This window comes from Podarcis cretensis, assembly GCF_951804945.1.
Source record: "Podarcis cretensis genome assembly, chromosome: 2".
Taxonomy (NCBI): Eukaryota; Metazoa; Chordata; class Lepidosauria; order Squamata; family Lacertidae; genus Podarcis; species Podarcis cretensis.
Genome location: NC_137171.1, coordinates 122,363,683 through 122,376,407, shown reverse-complemented (window position 1 = coordinate 122,376,407; position 12,725 = coordinate 122,363,683). Strand labels below are relative to the sequence as shown.

At 46.1% G+C, this 12,725-nt stretch overlaps 2 protein-coding genes across 5 annotated transcripts in view; one reads left to right on the top strand and one right to left on the bottom strand.

Moving 5' to 3' along the window:
* LOC307208537 (uncharacterized protein) overlaps positions 1–12,386 on the bottom strand; it is a 100,116-nt gene extending 87,730 nt beyond the window's left edge. For 2 of the 4 annotated variants that reach the window (XR_013835188.1, XR_013835190.1), the window contains exons 1-6: positions 12,304–12,386; positions 9,450–9,937; positions 9,205–9,286; positions 8,852–8,934; positions 7,955–8,081; positions 3,920–6,020 (exon numbers count right to left, since the gene is read on the bottom strand). Coding sequence is in view for 1 of the 4 variants with exons in the window: in XM_079963209.1 (XP_079819335.1) it covers positions 4,957–6,020; positions 7,955–8,081; positions 8,852–8,934; positions 9,205–9,286; positions 9,450–9,848 (1,755 nt within the window). In the remaining 3 variants the exon portion in view is untranslated. Of the gene's footprint in view, positions 1–3,700; positions 6,021–7,954; positions 8,082–8,851; positions 8,935–9,204; positions 9,287–9,449; positions 9,938–12,303 lie in introns of those variants that run through there. The other 2 variants (XR_013835189.1, XM_079963209.1) reach the window with 2 other exon arrangements.
* Positions 1–12,725, top strand: part of LOC307208767 (zinc finger protein 202-like) — a 76,184-nt gene that overhangs the window by 41,425 nt on the left and 22,034 nt on the right. The window lies entirely within an intron of this gene.

Genomic DNA, 12,725 nt, shown 5'->3' with positions numbered 1-12,725 from the left:
GTAAGTAAAGTAAGGTAAAGGTAAAGGTACCCCTGCCCGTACGGGCCAGTCTTGACAGACTCTGGGGTTGTGCGCCCATCTCACTTAAGAGGCCAGGGGCCAGCGCTGTCCGGAGACACTTCCGGGTCACGTGGCCAGCGTGACATCGCTGCTCTGGCCAGAGCCAGAGCCAGAGCCAGAGCCGCACACGGAAACGCTGTTTACCTTCCCGCTGGTAAGCAGTCCCTATTTATCTACTTGCACCCGGAGGTGCTTTCGAGCTGCTAGGTTGGCAGGCGCTGGGACCGAGCAGCGGGAGCACACCCCGCCGCAGGGATTCGAACCGCCGACCTTCCGATCGGCAAGCCCTAGGCGCTGAGGCTTTAACCCACAGCGCCACCTGCGTCCCATTGTAAGTAAAGTAGATTAGTAGATTAGCCAAAATGCTGAGTAGCTGAGTTCTGTTACACGGACTGCACAAATTCTGCAGAAGCCTAAGTGTGCCGATGTGATGTTCGGGCAGAAGAAAGCTTTTGAAGCTCCCGAACAACCAGGAGGGAGAGAACATGCCAGTTGGGCATGTGTCTCTGCCAGGGTCCTACTCGAGTGTAGGACAAGCTCATGACAGCAGCTCCCCCCCCCCCCCACATGGGTCTCCATCTGTTTTTGGACTACAGCTCGCATCATCCCTAGCTAACAGGACCAGTGGTCAGGGTTGATGGGGACTGTAGTCCGAAAGAAAACAGATGGAGACTGTTCCAAGTTTTTTGAAACCCTGATCTAGTGGATTTTCTCCACCTTTTCCCTTCCCCTCTCTTCCAGAAAAGCACTAGAATTGAAGGATCCAAACAATTCTCTCTTGCCCCCCCCCTCTCTGGAGGCCTTGGAGGGTCAGGGGATTTTCTCCAGTGTACCTGAAGGATCGTCTCCAGCCCCATTGTTCTGCTGGACACTGAGGTCCAGCGCCGAGGGCCTTCTGGCGGTTCCCACATTGCGAGAAGCCAAGTTACAGGGAACCAGGGAGAGGGCCTTCTCAGTGGTGGCTCCCTCCCTGTGGAAAGCTCTCCCATCAGATGTCAAGGAAATAAAGAACTATCTGACTTTTAGAGGACATCTGAAGGCAGCCCTGTTCAGGGAAGCTTTTAAAGTTTGATGAATCATTGTATTTTAATGTTTTTATGGAAGCCACCCAGAGTGGCTGGGGAAACCCAGACAAATGGGCAGGGTATAAATAATAAATATTATTATTATTCCAAAGCAACAGCCCCTGCAGGACCACAGTCAAATAAATGTATAAACACTAATTCCCTCTGGTGTTTTTTTTCATGAGGATTCAAAATGTTCCCCACTTCCCCTGCTAGCAATAAGGCCTAGATGTACAGGCCCCTGTGTGTGGAAGAATTTACAGGGGCAGCTGTTCCTTCTAAATATCTGGTTTTGAAATAACTAAATAATTTAAATTGCTTCATTAATTTCATAGGTCCTAGAGGAATGAATTGGAAACTGCAAGATGTGCTTGTCCTTTTTCTAGTTTCTTGGGGTTTCTCTTTTAGCTATGGAAAAGGAGTTGCTGCCTCTCTTTTTTTTAGTTTTCAATATATTGGCTTAAGGAGCTCCTGAAATACACTCAGTTGAATAATTTTTTCCGTAAAATATTTGTAGCTTAGTTATAGTTTGCCCGTGAATATAGATAGTACCTCAGATGCTAGTCTGGTTTTTTTGCCAACAACTTAACAGTTCAGTATTAAATAAAGTGTATGCTCCAAATATAAATTTATTCATTCTTCTCTGTGATAGTCCCTTGGGAAAGGTTTGAAGATTTATTTTATTCATTCATTCATTCATTTAGTATACTGCCCTTTATCCAAAGACCATAGTACAGTGTTGTTGTTGTTGTTGTTGTTGTTGTTGTTGTTGTTATCACTATTGTTTATTAAATTTGTATACAACCCTTCATCAGAAGGTCACAGACTGGTTCACAACATAAAAATACAAAATGAGAACACAAAACACTTAATGAAAACAAAATTATCCCCCTCACACAAACACATTTAAAAGACCATAGACTGTTAGCCTGGTTGAAGAGAAACATTTTCGCCAGGAGCTTAAAGATATGTAATGAAGGCTCTAGGGTTGCCATATTTTGAAGATCAAGAAAGTGGACACATTTGCCGACTTCTACTTTTAACTGTAGATCTCTATGACGACTCTCATTTTACATACCCATGAAAAAGAGGACGTATCCTGGAAAAAGAGGACATAGAATCATAGAATCATAGAGTTGGAAGAGACCACAAGGGCCATCGAGTCCAACCCCCTGCCAAGCAGGAAACACCATCAGAGCACTCCTGACATATGGTTGTCAAGCCTCTGCTTAAAGACCTCCAAAGAAGGAGACTCCACCACGCTCCTTGGCAGCAAATTCCACTGTCGAACAGCTCCTACTGTCAGGAAGTTTTTCCTAATGTTTAGGTGGAATCTTCTTTCTTGTAGTTTGGAACCATTGCTCCGTGTCCGCTTCTCTGGAGCAGCAGAAAACAACCTTTCTCCCTCCTCTATGTGACATCCTTTTATATATTTGAACATGGCTATCATATCACCCCTTAACCTCCTCTTCTCCAGGCTAAACATGCCCAGCTCCCTTAGCCGTTCCTCATAAGGCATCGTTTCCAGGCCTTGGACCATTTTGGTTGCCCTCCTCTGGACACGTTCCAGTTTGTCAGTGTCCTCCTTGAACTGTGGTGCCCAGAACTGGACACAGTACTCCAGGTGAGGTCTGACCAGAGCAGAATACAGTGGCACTATGACTTCCCTTGATCTAGATGCAATACTCCTATTGATGCAGCCAAGAATTGCATTGGCTTTTTTAGCTGCCGCGTCACACTGTTGGCTCATGTCAAGTTTGTGGTCAACCAAGACTCCTAGATCCTTTTCACATGTACTGCTCTCAAGCCAGGTGTCACCCATATGGCAACCCTAAAAGGCGCCAAGCAATCCTCCTTGGGAAGAGCATTCCACAAACAGGGAGCCACCACATAAATTGTCCATTCTTATGTTTTCACCATCTGGACCTCTCATGGAGTAGGCGCGCGAAGAAGGGCTTCTGATGTTTCTAATAGAATCAATAAGATGCTTTCTTTCTCTGGTTCCTGCGAAGCAAGCCCATAGGGAAATTCGTCTTGCGAAGCGCCTCGAAAAACGGAAAACCCTTTCGTCTAGCGGGTTTTTCGTCTTGCGAGGCATTCGTCCTGCGAGGTACCACTGTAGTTCAAGTAATGGGATGGCTGCCAATGTGCAGAGATATGCCAATCTGAAGTGGATTTTTCTCCAATTAACCACTCCAGTGTTTTAAGACATCTTTTATTCCGTCAGAATAACAGTAGCAGCTGGGGAACCCACAGACTGGAGGCTGTTGCGAATCTGATGTGGAAGTGTGGATCTTGCTTGAGACACCACACAGAAGCAGAGTAAGGTCCAAATCTTTTAATGATGTAAAAGTAATAGGTTCAGCAAATAGCTCCGGGACAATTTAAGCATGGAAATGTAAGTTCCAGTTTGTAGGCTTTTCAGATGCAAGTACAGTGGTGCCCCGCAAGACGAATGCCTCGCAAGATGAAAAACCCGCTACACGAAAGGGTTTTCCGTTTTTCGAGGCGCTTCGCAAGACGAATTTCCCTATGGGCTTGCTTCGCAAGACAAAAACGTCGCTTTTCGCTTTCCCCCCCTTTTTCTAAGCTGCTAAGCCGCTAATAGCCTCTTAGCCGCTAAGCCGCTAATAGCACTAATCCGCTAATAGGGTTGTTTCGCAAGACGAAAAAACCGCTAGACGCAGAGACTTGCGGAACGGATTATTTTCGTCTTGCGAGGCACCACTGTATATACAGAGACAAGGTATCACTGTTGCTCTAACAAACACCAGCTAACCAAGATACAACACCACTGTACAACTGAACGAGTTGACATACATTATTCACAGATATAGTGAGGCCTCCAAGCTGTTACCACCGTAACTGGTTCATTTGACCTTGCACTTGTGATCACCTTGTGTTTGATATTTGAGGAGGAATCCCTTCCTATGCCCAGCTACCCCAACAGAGTCCACTGGACTAAAAGCATGCCTGCATTATCAGAACTGGAGGCATCATGTCTGCTTTATATTACTGGTCTCCTAACAATATCCTTTCACACACACTTTTGAAATCTCTTCACATGTATTAAAGATAAAGGAACCCCTGGCCATCAGGTCCAGTCGTGGCCAACGCTGGGGTTGCGGCGCTCACCTCGCTTTATAGGCCGAGGGAGCTGGGGTACAGCTTCTGGGTCATGTGGCCAGCATGACTAAGTCACTTCTGGCAAACCAGAGAAGCACATGGAAACGCCGTTTACCTTCCTGCCGGAGCGGTCCCTATTTATCTATTTGCACTTTGACATGCTTTCAAACTGCTAGGTTGGCAGGAGCAGGGACGGAGCAACAGGAGCTCACCCTGTCGCGGGGATTCGAATCGCCAACCTTCTGATCGGCAAGTCCTGGGCTCTGTGGTTTAACCCACAGCGCCACCCGCGTCCCCTTCACATGTAGACTACCTATCAATGTACATACATCAATACTATCGTGGCATGAACCAACTCCAGGAATTCTGACAGCGATTCTGAAGCAAGGTAAAATACTTTAGTTAGCTGCTGAGCATTTATACAACTGAAATCTTTACATGTCCACTCTTTCTTTGCAGAGGAAGGCAACAGGCAGAGAAACAGTACAGGTGGAGGCAATACAACTTTTGTTCTAGCAGTGAATCAGCAGTGATGGCAGAGACCAGTCTTTCTGAACTAGTTTCCAGTTTGTTAGATGCACAGTATTTGTTCAACTGCAATGCATAAGTAACTTTGCAAGGAAGAATGGGGAGAAACAGGTTAGCAGTGCCACTGTGACCTCTCAAGTAGCCAAGCCGCACCAGTGACCCTCAGCTGTCACTGATTTTATGGTTTCTCCCCTGTATGACTTTTTTGATGGGAACTGAGACTCTCACTGTCTTTGAAGCACTTTCCACATTCCAAGCATTTATATTGTTTCTGCCCTGTGTGAGTTCTTTGATGGGAAGTGAGGTTTTTCTTAAAGTTGAAGGTTTTACCACATTCCAAGCACTGAAATTGTTTCTCCTCTGTGTGAATCCTTTGATGGGAATACAGATGGGAGGTCTGACTGAAATTCTTCCCACACTCCAAACACTGATATGGCTTCTCCCCTGTGTGAATTCTTTGATGGTAACAGAGACTGCTGCTCCGACTGAAGCACTTTCCACATTCCAAGCAGTGATATGGCTTCTCCCCGGTGTGAATTCTTTGATGGGAAGTGAGGCTTTCCTTCCATCGGAAGCTCTTTCCACATTCCAAGCACTGATATGGTTTTTCTCCTGTATGAATCATTTGATGGAGGATGAGATGGCTGCTCCGGCTGAAGTTCTTTCCACATTCCAAGCAGTGAAATGGTTTCTCCTTGCTGTGAATTATTTGATGGGTCGTGAGATGTGAACTCTGGCTGAAGCATTTCCCACATTCCAAGCACTGATAGGGCTTTTCCCCACTGTGAATCATTTGGTGGGAAGTGAGATGGTGTCTCCGACTGAAGCTTTTTCCACATTCTAAACATTCGTATGGTTTCTCCCCTGTATGAATTCCTTGATGGGAAGTGAGACTTCTCTTCCAGCGGAAGCTCTCTCCACATTCTAAGCACTGATACGGTTTCCTCCCGGTATGAATTCTTTGGTGGGAAGTGAGATTATGTTTCAACCTGAAGCTTTTTCCACATTCCAAGCATTGATATGGTCTCTCACCTGTGTGAATTCTTTGATGGGAAGTGAGATGATCGCTCCGAATGAAGTTCTTTCCACATTCCAAGCATTGAAATTGTTTCTCCCCTGTATGAATTATTTGAAGGGAGCTCTGACTGAAGCTCTCTCCACACTCCCAATATTTATATGGCTCCCCCACTGTATAGATTTCATAGCAGTTTCTCTTATTTCTGATTTCCAATTCTCCACGATCTAAAATGAAGACAGAAACTGATTAGAGCCTTAGTAATAAATGGAGACTCGCATTATGAAAAAATGCAATTAACGTTTGACAGCTAAGGAAAAACTGAAGGGACTTAGATGGGGGGGCACACCTTACACTCCCAAATGATATGCATTTTGGAAGGTTTTAGTAAGTTCTCAACTCTAATTAGGAGAAGCACTAGACCAACTTGTGTATACAGCAACCTAGTTAATTAATCTTTGTTGGAGACATTTACACTTATATTAACATGCAATGCTTTTAAAAACAGGAGTCACACTTCTTAATCCTAAATCTTGTCTGCATGACATCAAAAACAGGAAAGATCCTAGAAAGGGTTAGAATCCCTGATGTTCTCACTTCCGGTGCTCATTTGCCTTAATGGCTGCCGCTCCCACATTAGTGGAGATCGTTTGCGAAGGATAAACAAAGATGATTTGAGGATAATTGTCCTTGTAAGCTCCCCCCAAGGCACAGGGGAAGTGAGCTTCACTTGGAGATTGTCTTGATATCTGACTTTCGCTCCTATATGGAATGCGGGAGCAGGGAGATGCTGGGTGCAAAAAGCACTTCGCCTATCAGTAATCCTCTGATGCGGCCATCAAGATGCAGAGGCTCTTCTGTTTATCAGAGTAAAATTCAGAGTAATTTACAGACGTGTGCTTGGATGGATAGGACAAGATTACCATCTGCTAAAATGAAATGGCTACAAGGATGTAAATATTTGAACTGGAAAGAAAAATTTCCTTCGTTGTAAAAGATGGTATGTGCAGGGGGGGGGGAGCCTTTAACCCTTCTATATATATTTTGTTTGTTACATAAATGATTTGGCAAACCCACACCGACTGCTAAAAAAATAATAGAAGGCAGGAAAAGATCAAAGAAAATGGGAGTTTATTTATGGATGACAGTGCAAAATTGAACTGTGTGTGAAACTGGATATGGATTCAAATCATTAAAAAGGATTTATTTCTCACTGCATCACTAGCTCAGAGGGGTCTTTGAAGACTTGCCAAGGCTTGGCGGAATGCCAGATCATTAAAGGTAAAGGTAAAGGTACCCCTGCCCGTACGGGCCAGTCTTGACAGACTCTGGGGTTGTGCGCCCATCTCACTTAAGAGGCCAGGGGCCAGCGCTGTCCAGAGACACTTCCGGGTCACGTGGCCAGCGTGACATCACTGCTCTGGCCAGAGCCAGAGCCAGAGATCATTACTGCGTATGATTAAAGGGAAAAGAGAAAATGGGGGCTTGCCAGTGCTTTGGCAGGGCACCAGACTATCTCTGTTCCTGGAATGAAATAAAGATGGTGTATGGCAATTACAGCCTCATGTTTTTGAGACAAAGGGAGAAAGAAAGACCGGAAGTGGCTGAGCTGTGCAGGACGAAGACTAAATAGAATGAAGAAACAATATGGGCAAAACAAAATAAATTAATATAAATATAAAACAAACCTCACGCACAGGAAATAGAAAGATTACAGAATGTTTCTTGCAGAAATATAAATTATTAATGTTTCAATACGAATGGAAGTTAAAAACATTGTAGCTGTGGATAAGGGACTATAATTAAGAATAAATGCAAATGGATTAAATAACCCTTTGTAAGCAGAATGAAAACAAAAATACTGCACCCTGAAATCTAATATGCGGGAAGATATACAAAATATGTTTATGTAATTGGCTGTTTAATTATAATTGAATTGCAATTGTAATTTGGCATTGATGCAATGTGGCATATATTTGGTTTTTTTGTAGCTGAAAACTAATAAACATTATTTATATATATAAAAAAAGAATCCCTGATGTTGCAGGTGACACCGCTGAACCACATCAGAATATAGGGATTCATCACTTTTATCAGCAATTGATTGTGGATAACAACTGATAATTCATAACCGATACTATCAAGCCATTGGGAGCCTTACCAAGAGAGGCAAAGATCCCACAGGTCTCCTCCATGACTTCTGTATGCAGAGCTCTCTGGTCAGGATCCAACAGTGCCCATTCCTCATCTGTGAAATGCACAGCCACATCCTCGAAGGATGCTGGACTCTACAAGAAAAAAGAAGCCTTTCCTGATTGGACCATTTTTGGCACTTTTTAATCATGGGTGTTTACTGTAAGGTTTTAATGGGAATTATGTATTTCAACAATGGGTGTTTTATCTTTGTGTAACTGCCTCTTCTTCTTTGTTAGCTTCTTAAAAATCTACTTTAGTATTAAGCATTTTTTGAATTTATAAATACAGTGGTATTTTGGTTCTCGAACTTAATCCATTCGGGAAGTCCGTTTGACTCCCAAAACCGTTCAAAAACCAAGGCACAGCTTCTCAAGTGGAAGCCACGTTGGACGTTGGGCTACTGAAAAACGTTCGCAAACCGGAACACTTACTTCCGGGTTTGCAGCGTTCAGGAGCCAATTTGTTCAGCAACTAAGCCATTCGGGAACCAAGGTATGAATTACAACCAGATGATTCTAGCTCAGGCATGTCCAAAGTCCGTTTTGGGGACTTAATCCTAAAAAAACCTCAACAACTTTGGTCGGCCCTCACGGTCCTTCACTTCATCAGATCTGGCCCTCTTTGAAAAAAGTTTGGACACCGCTGTTCTAGCTCCATCCAAAGGCCTAGTTAAGTTGAGGGGGCTGATCATTCTTCTTTTGATTGAAACCTTCCCTGAGCGGCCTTCAAAGACTTTATTGAGGACAGGCTTTCAAGAAGCAAAGTGAAAGAGAGACTCATTCAGGCCCAGGGAGGTGAGGTGGGGACAGAGATATGCTGGATGCCCCCAGCCTCTTTTGACCCACTGACCTGCCACCCCTACCTGTTCCAGTGCCACAGAAGCTGCTTCCCCTCCACTGTGAAGAGGAGATGGCTGAGTAGGTCCTGCCAGCATTATCCAGTCACCTGTGAGGAAAAAAATGTGGTGGGGAGCCAGGAGCACTTCCTTGTTTCAGAGGTTATGTGATAAACATTTAGCTACCAATGGGCCTTTATAAATACATATGTTTATACCCATTCTGTGTATCAGTTGTGTAAAAGCACCTAAGGGAAATTGGGAGCAGTGAAAAAGGCTGCAGGGGAGTCTCGTCTGCCACCAAAGATTAAAAGAGTCACTAGATTTATTTCACACTCAACAAAGAGAGACCAAACTGAGATACTTCCCCACGTCCTTACCTAGTGGCCTCTGTCTGCTGTCCAATGGAATCATCTCCATCTCAGGGAAATCAGTGCCCATTTTTGCAAGCAGATCCTGTCCCTGAAATAGTAATAAGGAGTCAAAACAGGGATCGAGGAGAAGGAAGGACAGAGGTTTTTGGACAACCTTCATCTGGATGCTTTCCAAAAAATGTTGGGAATTTTGAGATACCCTCCCTCACATTCTGAATGCCTTGGGAACCATCATGGTGAAACATTCTCACCTGTTGCTGTTCCCACCTCCTGTCCTCTGCCTGGCTCAGGAGGTAACCTTCCGCCAGGGCCACCGCTTGGGAACTGGTCTCCGCTCCACATTCCCTCACCCATTTCTCCACCTCCACGGGGAGGACAGCCAGGAACTGCTCCAGGATCACCTGGTCCAGGATCTGATTCTTTGTGTGTTGCTCTGGCTTCAGCCACTGGCGGCAAAGATGATGGAGTTGGTTGCAAACCTCTCGGGGTCCTTTGGCTTCGTGGTAGCAGAAATTTCTGAACTGCTGCCGCTGCACATCTGAACTGAGGGTATCCTCACCCAGGACCTTCCAGAATACTCCAGAGCTCCCAGGCTTGGTGGTACTGTGGCCTCTTCCTGTTTCAGGGCCAGCTGAGTTTTGCTCTTCCATCTCTGCTCCAAGGTAGCTTCTAAGAGGTCCAAAAGAATTCCTGCCTTAGGTCAATTTCAGTCTGTCCTAATTAGAGCTGATACCAACCCCTACAAAACAAAGACATTGTTGTGTTACGGGATTGCTACACTGCCAGGAAAGGGAAAATATTCTCCAAGCAAGCGTGGATGAGTTTCGCTAGAACCAGGGCCAGATTATAGCAGCGCAGCAGGAGTCTCTAGCTCTCCTAAAAGGAAAGCTACAAAACAAAATACGCAGGCCACTGTCTAAACCAGCATTACTCAAAACATACAGAAAGAAAGACAGTTTTGCTGCTATTTGTCAAGGCTGGCAAATTGGTTGTTCTGTATTTTGCTGCAAAAGTGGGATGTAGCAATTGCAGCACGGGGGATGAGGAGATGATTTCTTCCCAGGCTTTTGTTACAGCACTCCTTAAAACAACAAAAAATATAGCTGGGAATCTGTGGGAATCCATTACTTCTCCTCTCCCATTAAAAATAACAATGATTTTATTATTTGTACCCCACCCATCTGACTGGGTCTCCAATAAACATTGCAAAGGCATGTTTACTTTCAGTCGGACTCTCTCCTGCATTTGAGTCCTCTGATTATTAGCCCTCCAATAGTTCTGAGCAGTGCTTTGTATTCAGTCTCACATCAGACTCTCTGCCTCACAGGAGTTGCACATCTGAATGGTGTCGCCAGGAGCCCTGATGAAGCCACTGCCTGATTAATGGGGAGGGGCCACTAAATCTAATCAAAGCTCAATTGGAGATATACTTGCACCTTTTGCAACTTTTAATCCGCCCCTCCCCGCGATATTTCAAATAGCAATGTGAGGTAGGTTGAGCAGAGCATTAGTGACTGGACCAAGACAGTTAATGAGCAAAATGAAGCAGGAGTAAAGTAGGTTAAAAATGTGAAACGGAACAGAAACAAGATGTGCTGCTCTTTTTCAAGGTTGGCAAACTGGCGGGTGTTCTCACTTTTGGTGCAAAATATCTGAGTGGTGGGGACGCAGGTGGCGCTGTGGGTTAAAGCCTCAGCGCCTAGGACTTGCCGATCGAAAGGTCGGCGGTTCGAATCCCTGCGGCGGGGTGCGCTCCCGCTGCTCGGTCCCAGCGCCTGCCAACCTAGCAGTTCGAAAGCACCTCCGGGTGCAAGTAGATAAATAGGGACCGCTTACCAGCGGGAAGGTAAACGGCGTTTCCGTGTGCGGCTCTGGCTCGCCAGAGCAGCGATGTCACGCTGGCCACGTGACCCGGAAGTGTCTCCGGACAGCGCTGGCCCCTGGCCTCTTAAGTGAGATGGGCGCACAACCCCAGAGTCTGTCAAGACTGGCCCGTACGGGCAGGGGTACCTTTACCTTTACCTTTTATCTGAGTGGTACATAGCACTAAGCATGGGGAGATGCTTTCTGTTACAGCCATTCGATTTTGAATTTAAATTTTTTTTAAAAGACATTTAAGTACTCTCTCCTTCAACTGATTCCTCTGATGATTAAACCTCCAATGATTCTCAGCAGTGCTTTGTATTCACTCCCAAATGATCCTCTCCATCACTCGGGAGTTGCACACCTCCGAATGGGCACATGTTTGGATTTGATATCCCGCCTTTCACTCCCCTTCAGGAGTCTCAAAGCGGCTAACATTCTCCTTTCCCTTCCTCCCCCACAACAAACACTCTGTGAGGTGAGTGGGGCTGAGAGACTTCAAAGAAGTGTGACTGGCCCAGGGTCACCCAGCAGCTGCATGTGGAGGAGCGGAGACTCGAACCCGGTTCCCAAGATTACAAGACTACCGCTCTTAACCACTACACCACACTGGCTCTGCCAACCAGAAGCCTTGGTAAAGCCTGGTTGTCTGCCAGAAGCCTGGTTGTCTGCCAACCAGAAGCCTTGGTAAAGCCACTGCCTGATTAACGGGGTTGTTGTTGTTGTTTAGTCGTGTCCGACTCTTCGTGACCCCATGGACCAGAGCACGCCAGGCACTCCTGTCCTCCACTGCCCCCCGCAGCTTGGTCAGACTCATGTTTGTAGCTTCGAGAACACTGTCCCACCATCTCGTCCTCTGTCGCCCCCTTCTCCTTGTGCCCTCCATCTTTCCCAACATCAGGGTCTTCTCCAGGGAGTCTTCTCTTCTCATGAGGTGGCCAAAGTACTGGAGCCTCAGCTTCACAATCTGTCCTTCCAGTGATTAACGGGGAGGGGCCACTAAATCTAATCAAAGCTCAGTTGGAGATACACTTGCACCGAGATCAACTTTAAATGCTCCCCTCCCTGCAATATTTCAAATAGCATCTCCTGCCTTTGCACAGAGGGAGAGAAAAAGGCTGCCCTCCCTGTTTGAGGGGAGCATCCTGGATGGATCAGGTCCCCTTTGCACCCTCTGCTTCCTGCAGCCCTGGGACTCCCCTTCGCCCAAATGCACAAAATAAAGGGGGAACAGCAACTCACCGGCTCCCAGAAGGGTCCCCCCAATGGAGACAAAGACCACGTTCCTCCCCCCGGGGAAAAGCCAAGCAGGAAGGGGCTTGGGAGGGAGGGAGGGGCTTTCTCTCCTGGAGGACTCCGCGCTCCCCTCCTCCCTCCTGGTCCCCTTCCTCCTCTCTAGGAATCCAGTTCGGTTCGCTTTAACCCTTACGAAGCCAAAAAGGCGAGAGGGGCTGCCTGTAACGCAAGAGGCAGGGCAGAGGCTCTTTGCAGGCAGAAGCCCCCGAGTTCAATGCTGGACATTGCTTTTTTTTTTTTTTTAAGGTGACAAGCTATGGGGAAAACCTCTAGGGGGAGAGAGACAGCCAAGCAGCAGGATCAGCTCCCTCTGCCCTCCAAAAACATCCAAAGCAGATTTAACCCCTGCAGAAGAATCACGAGGAACT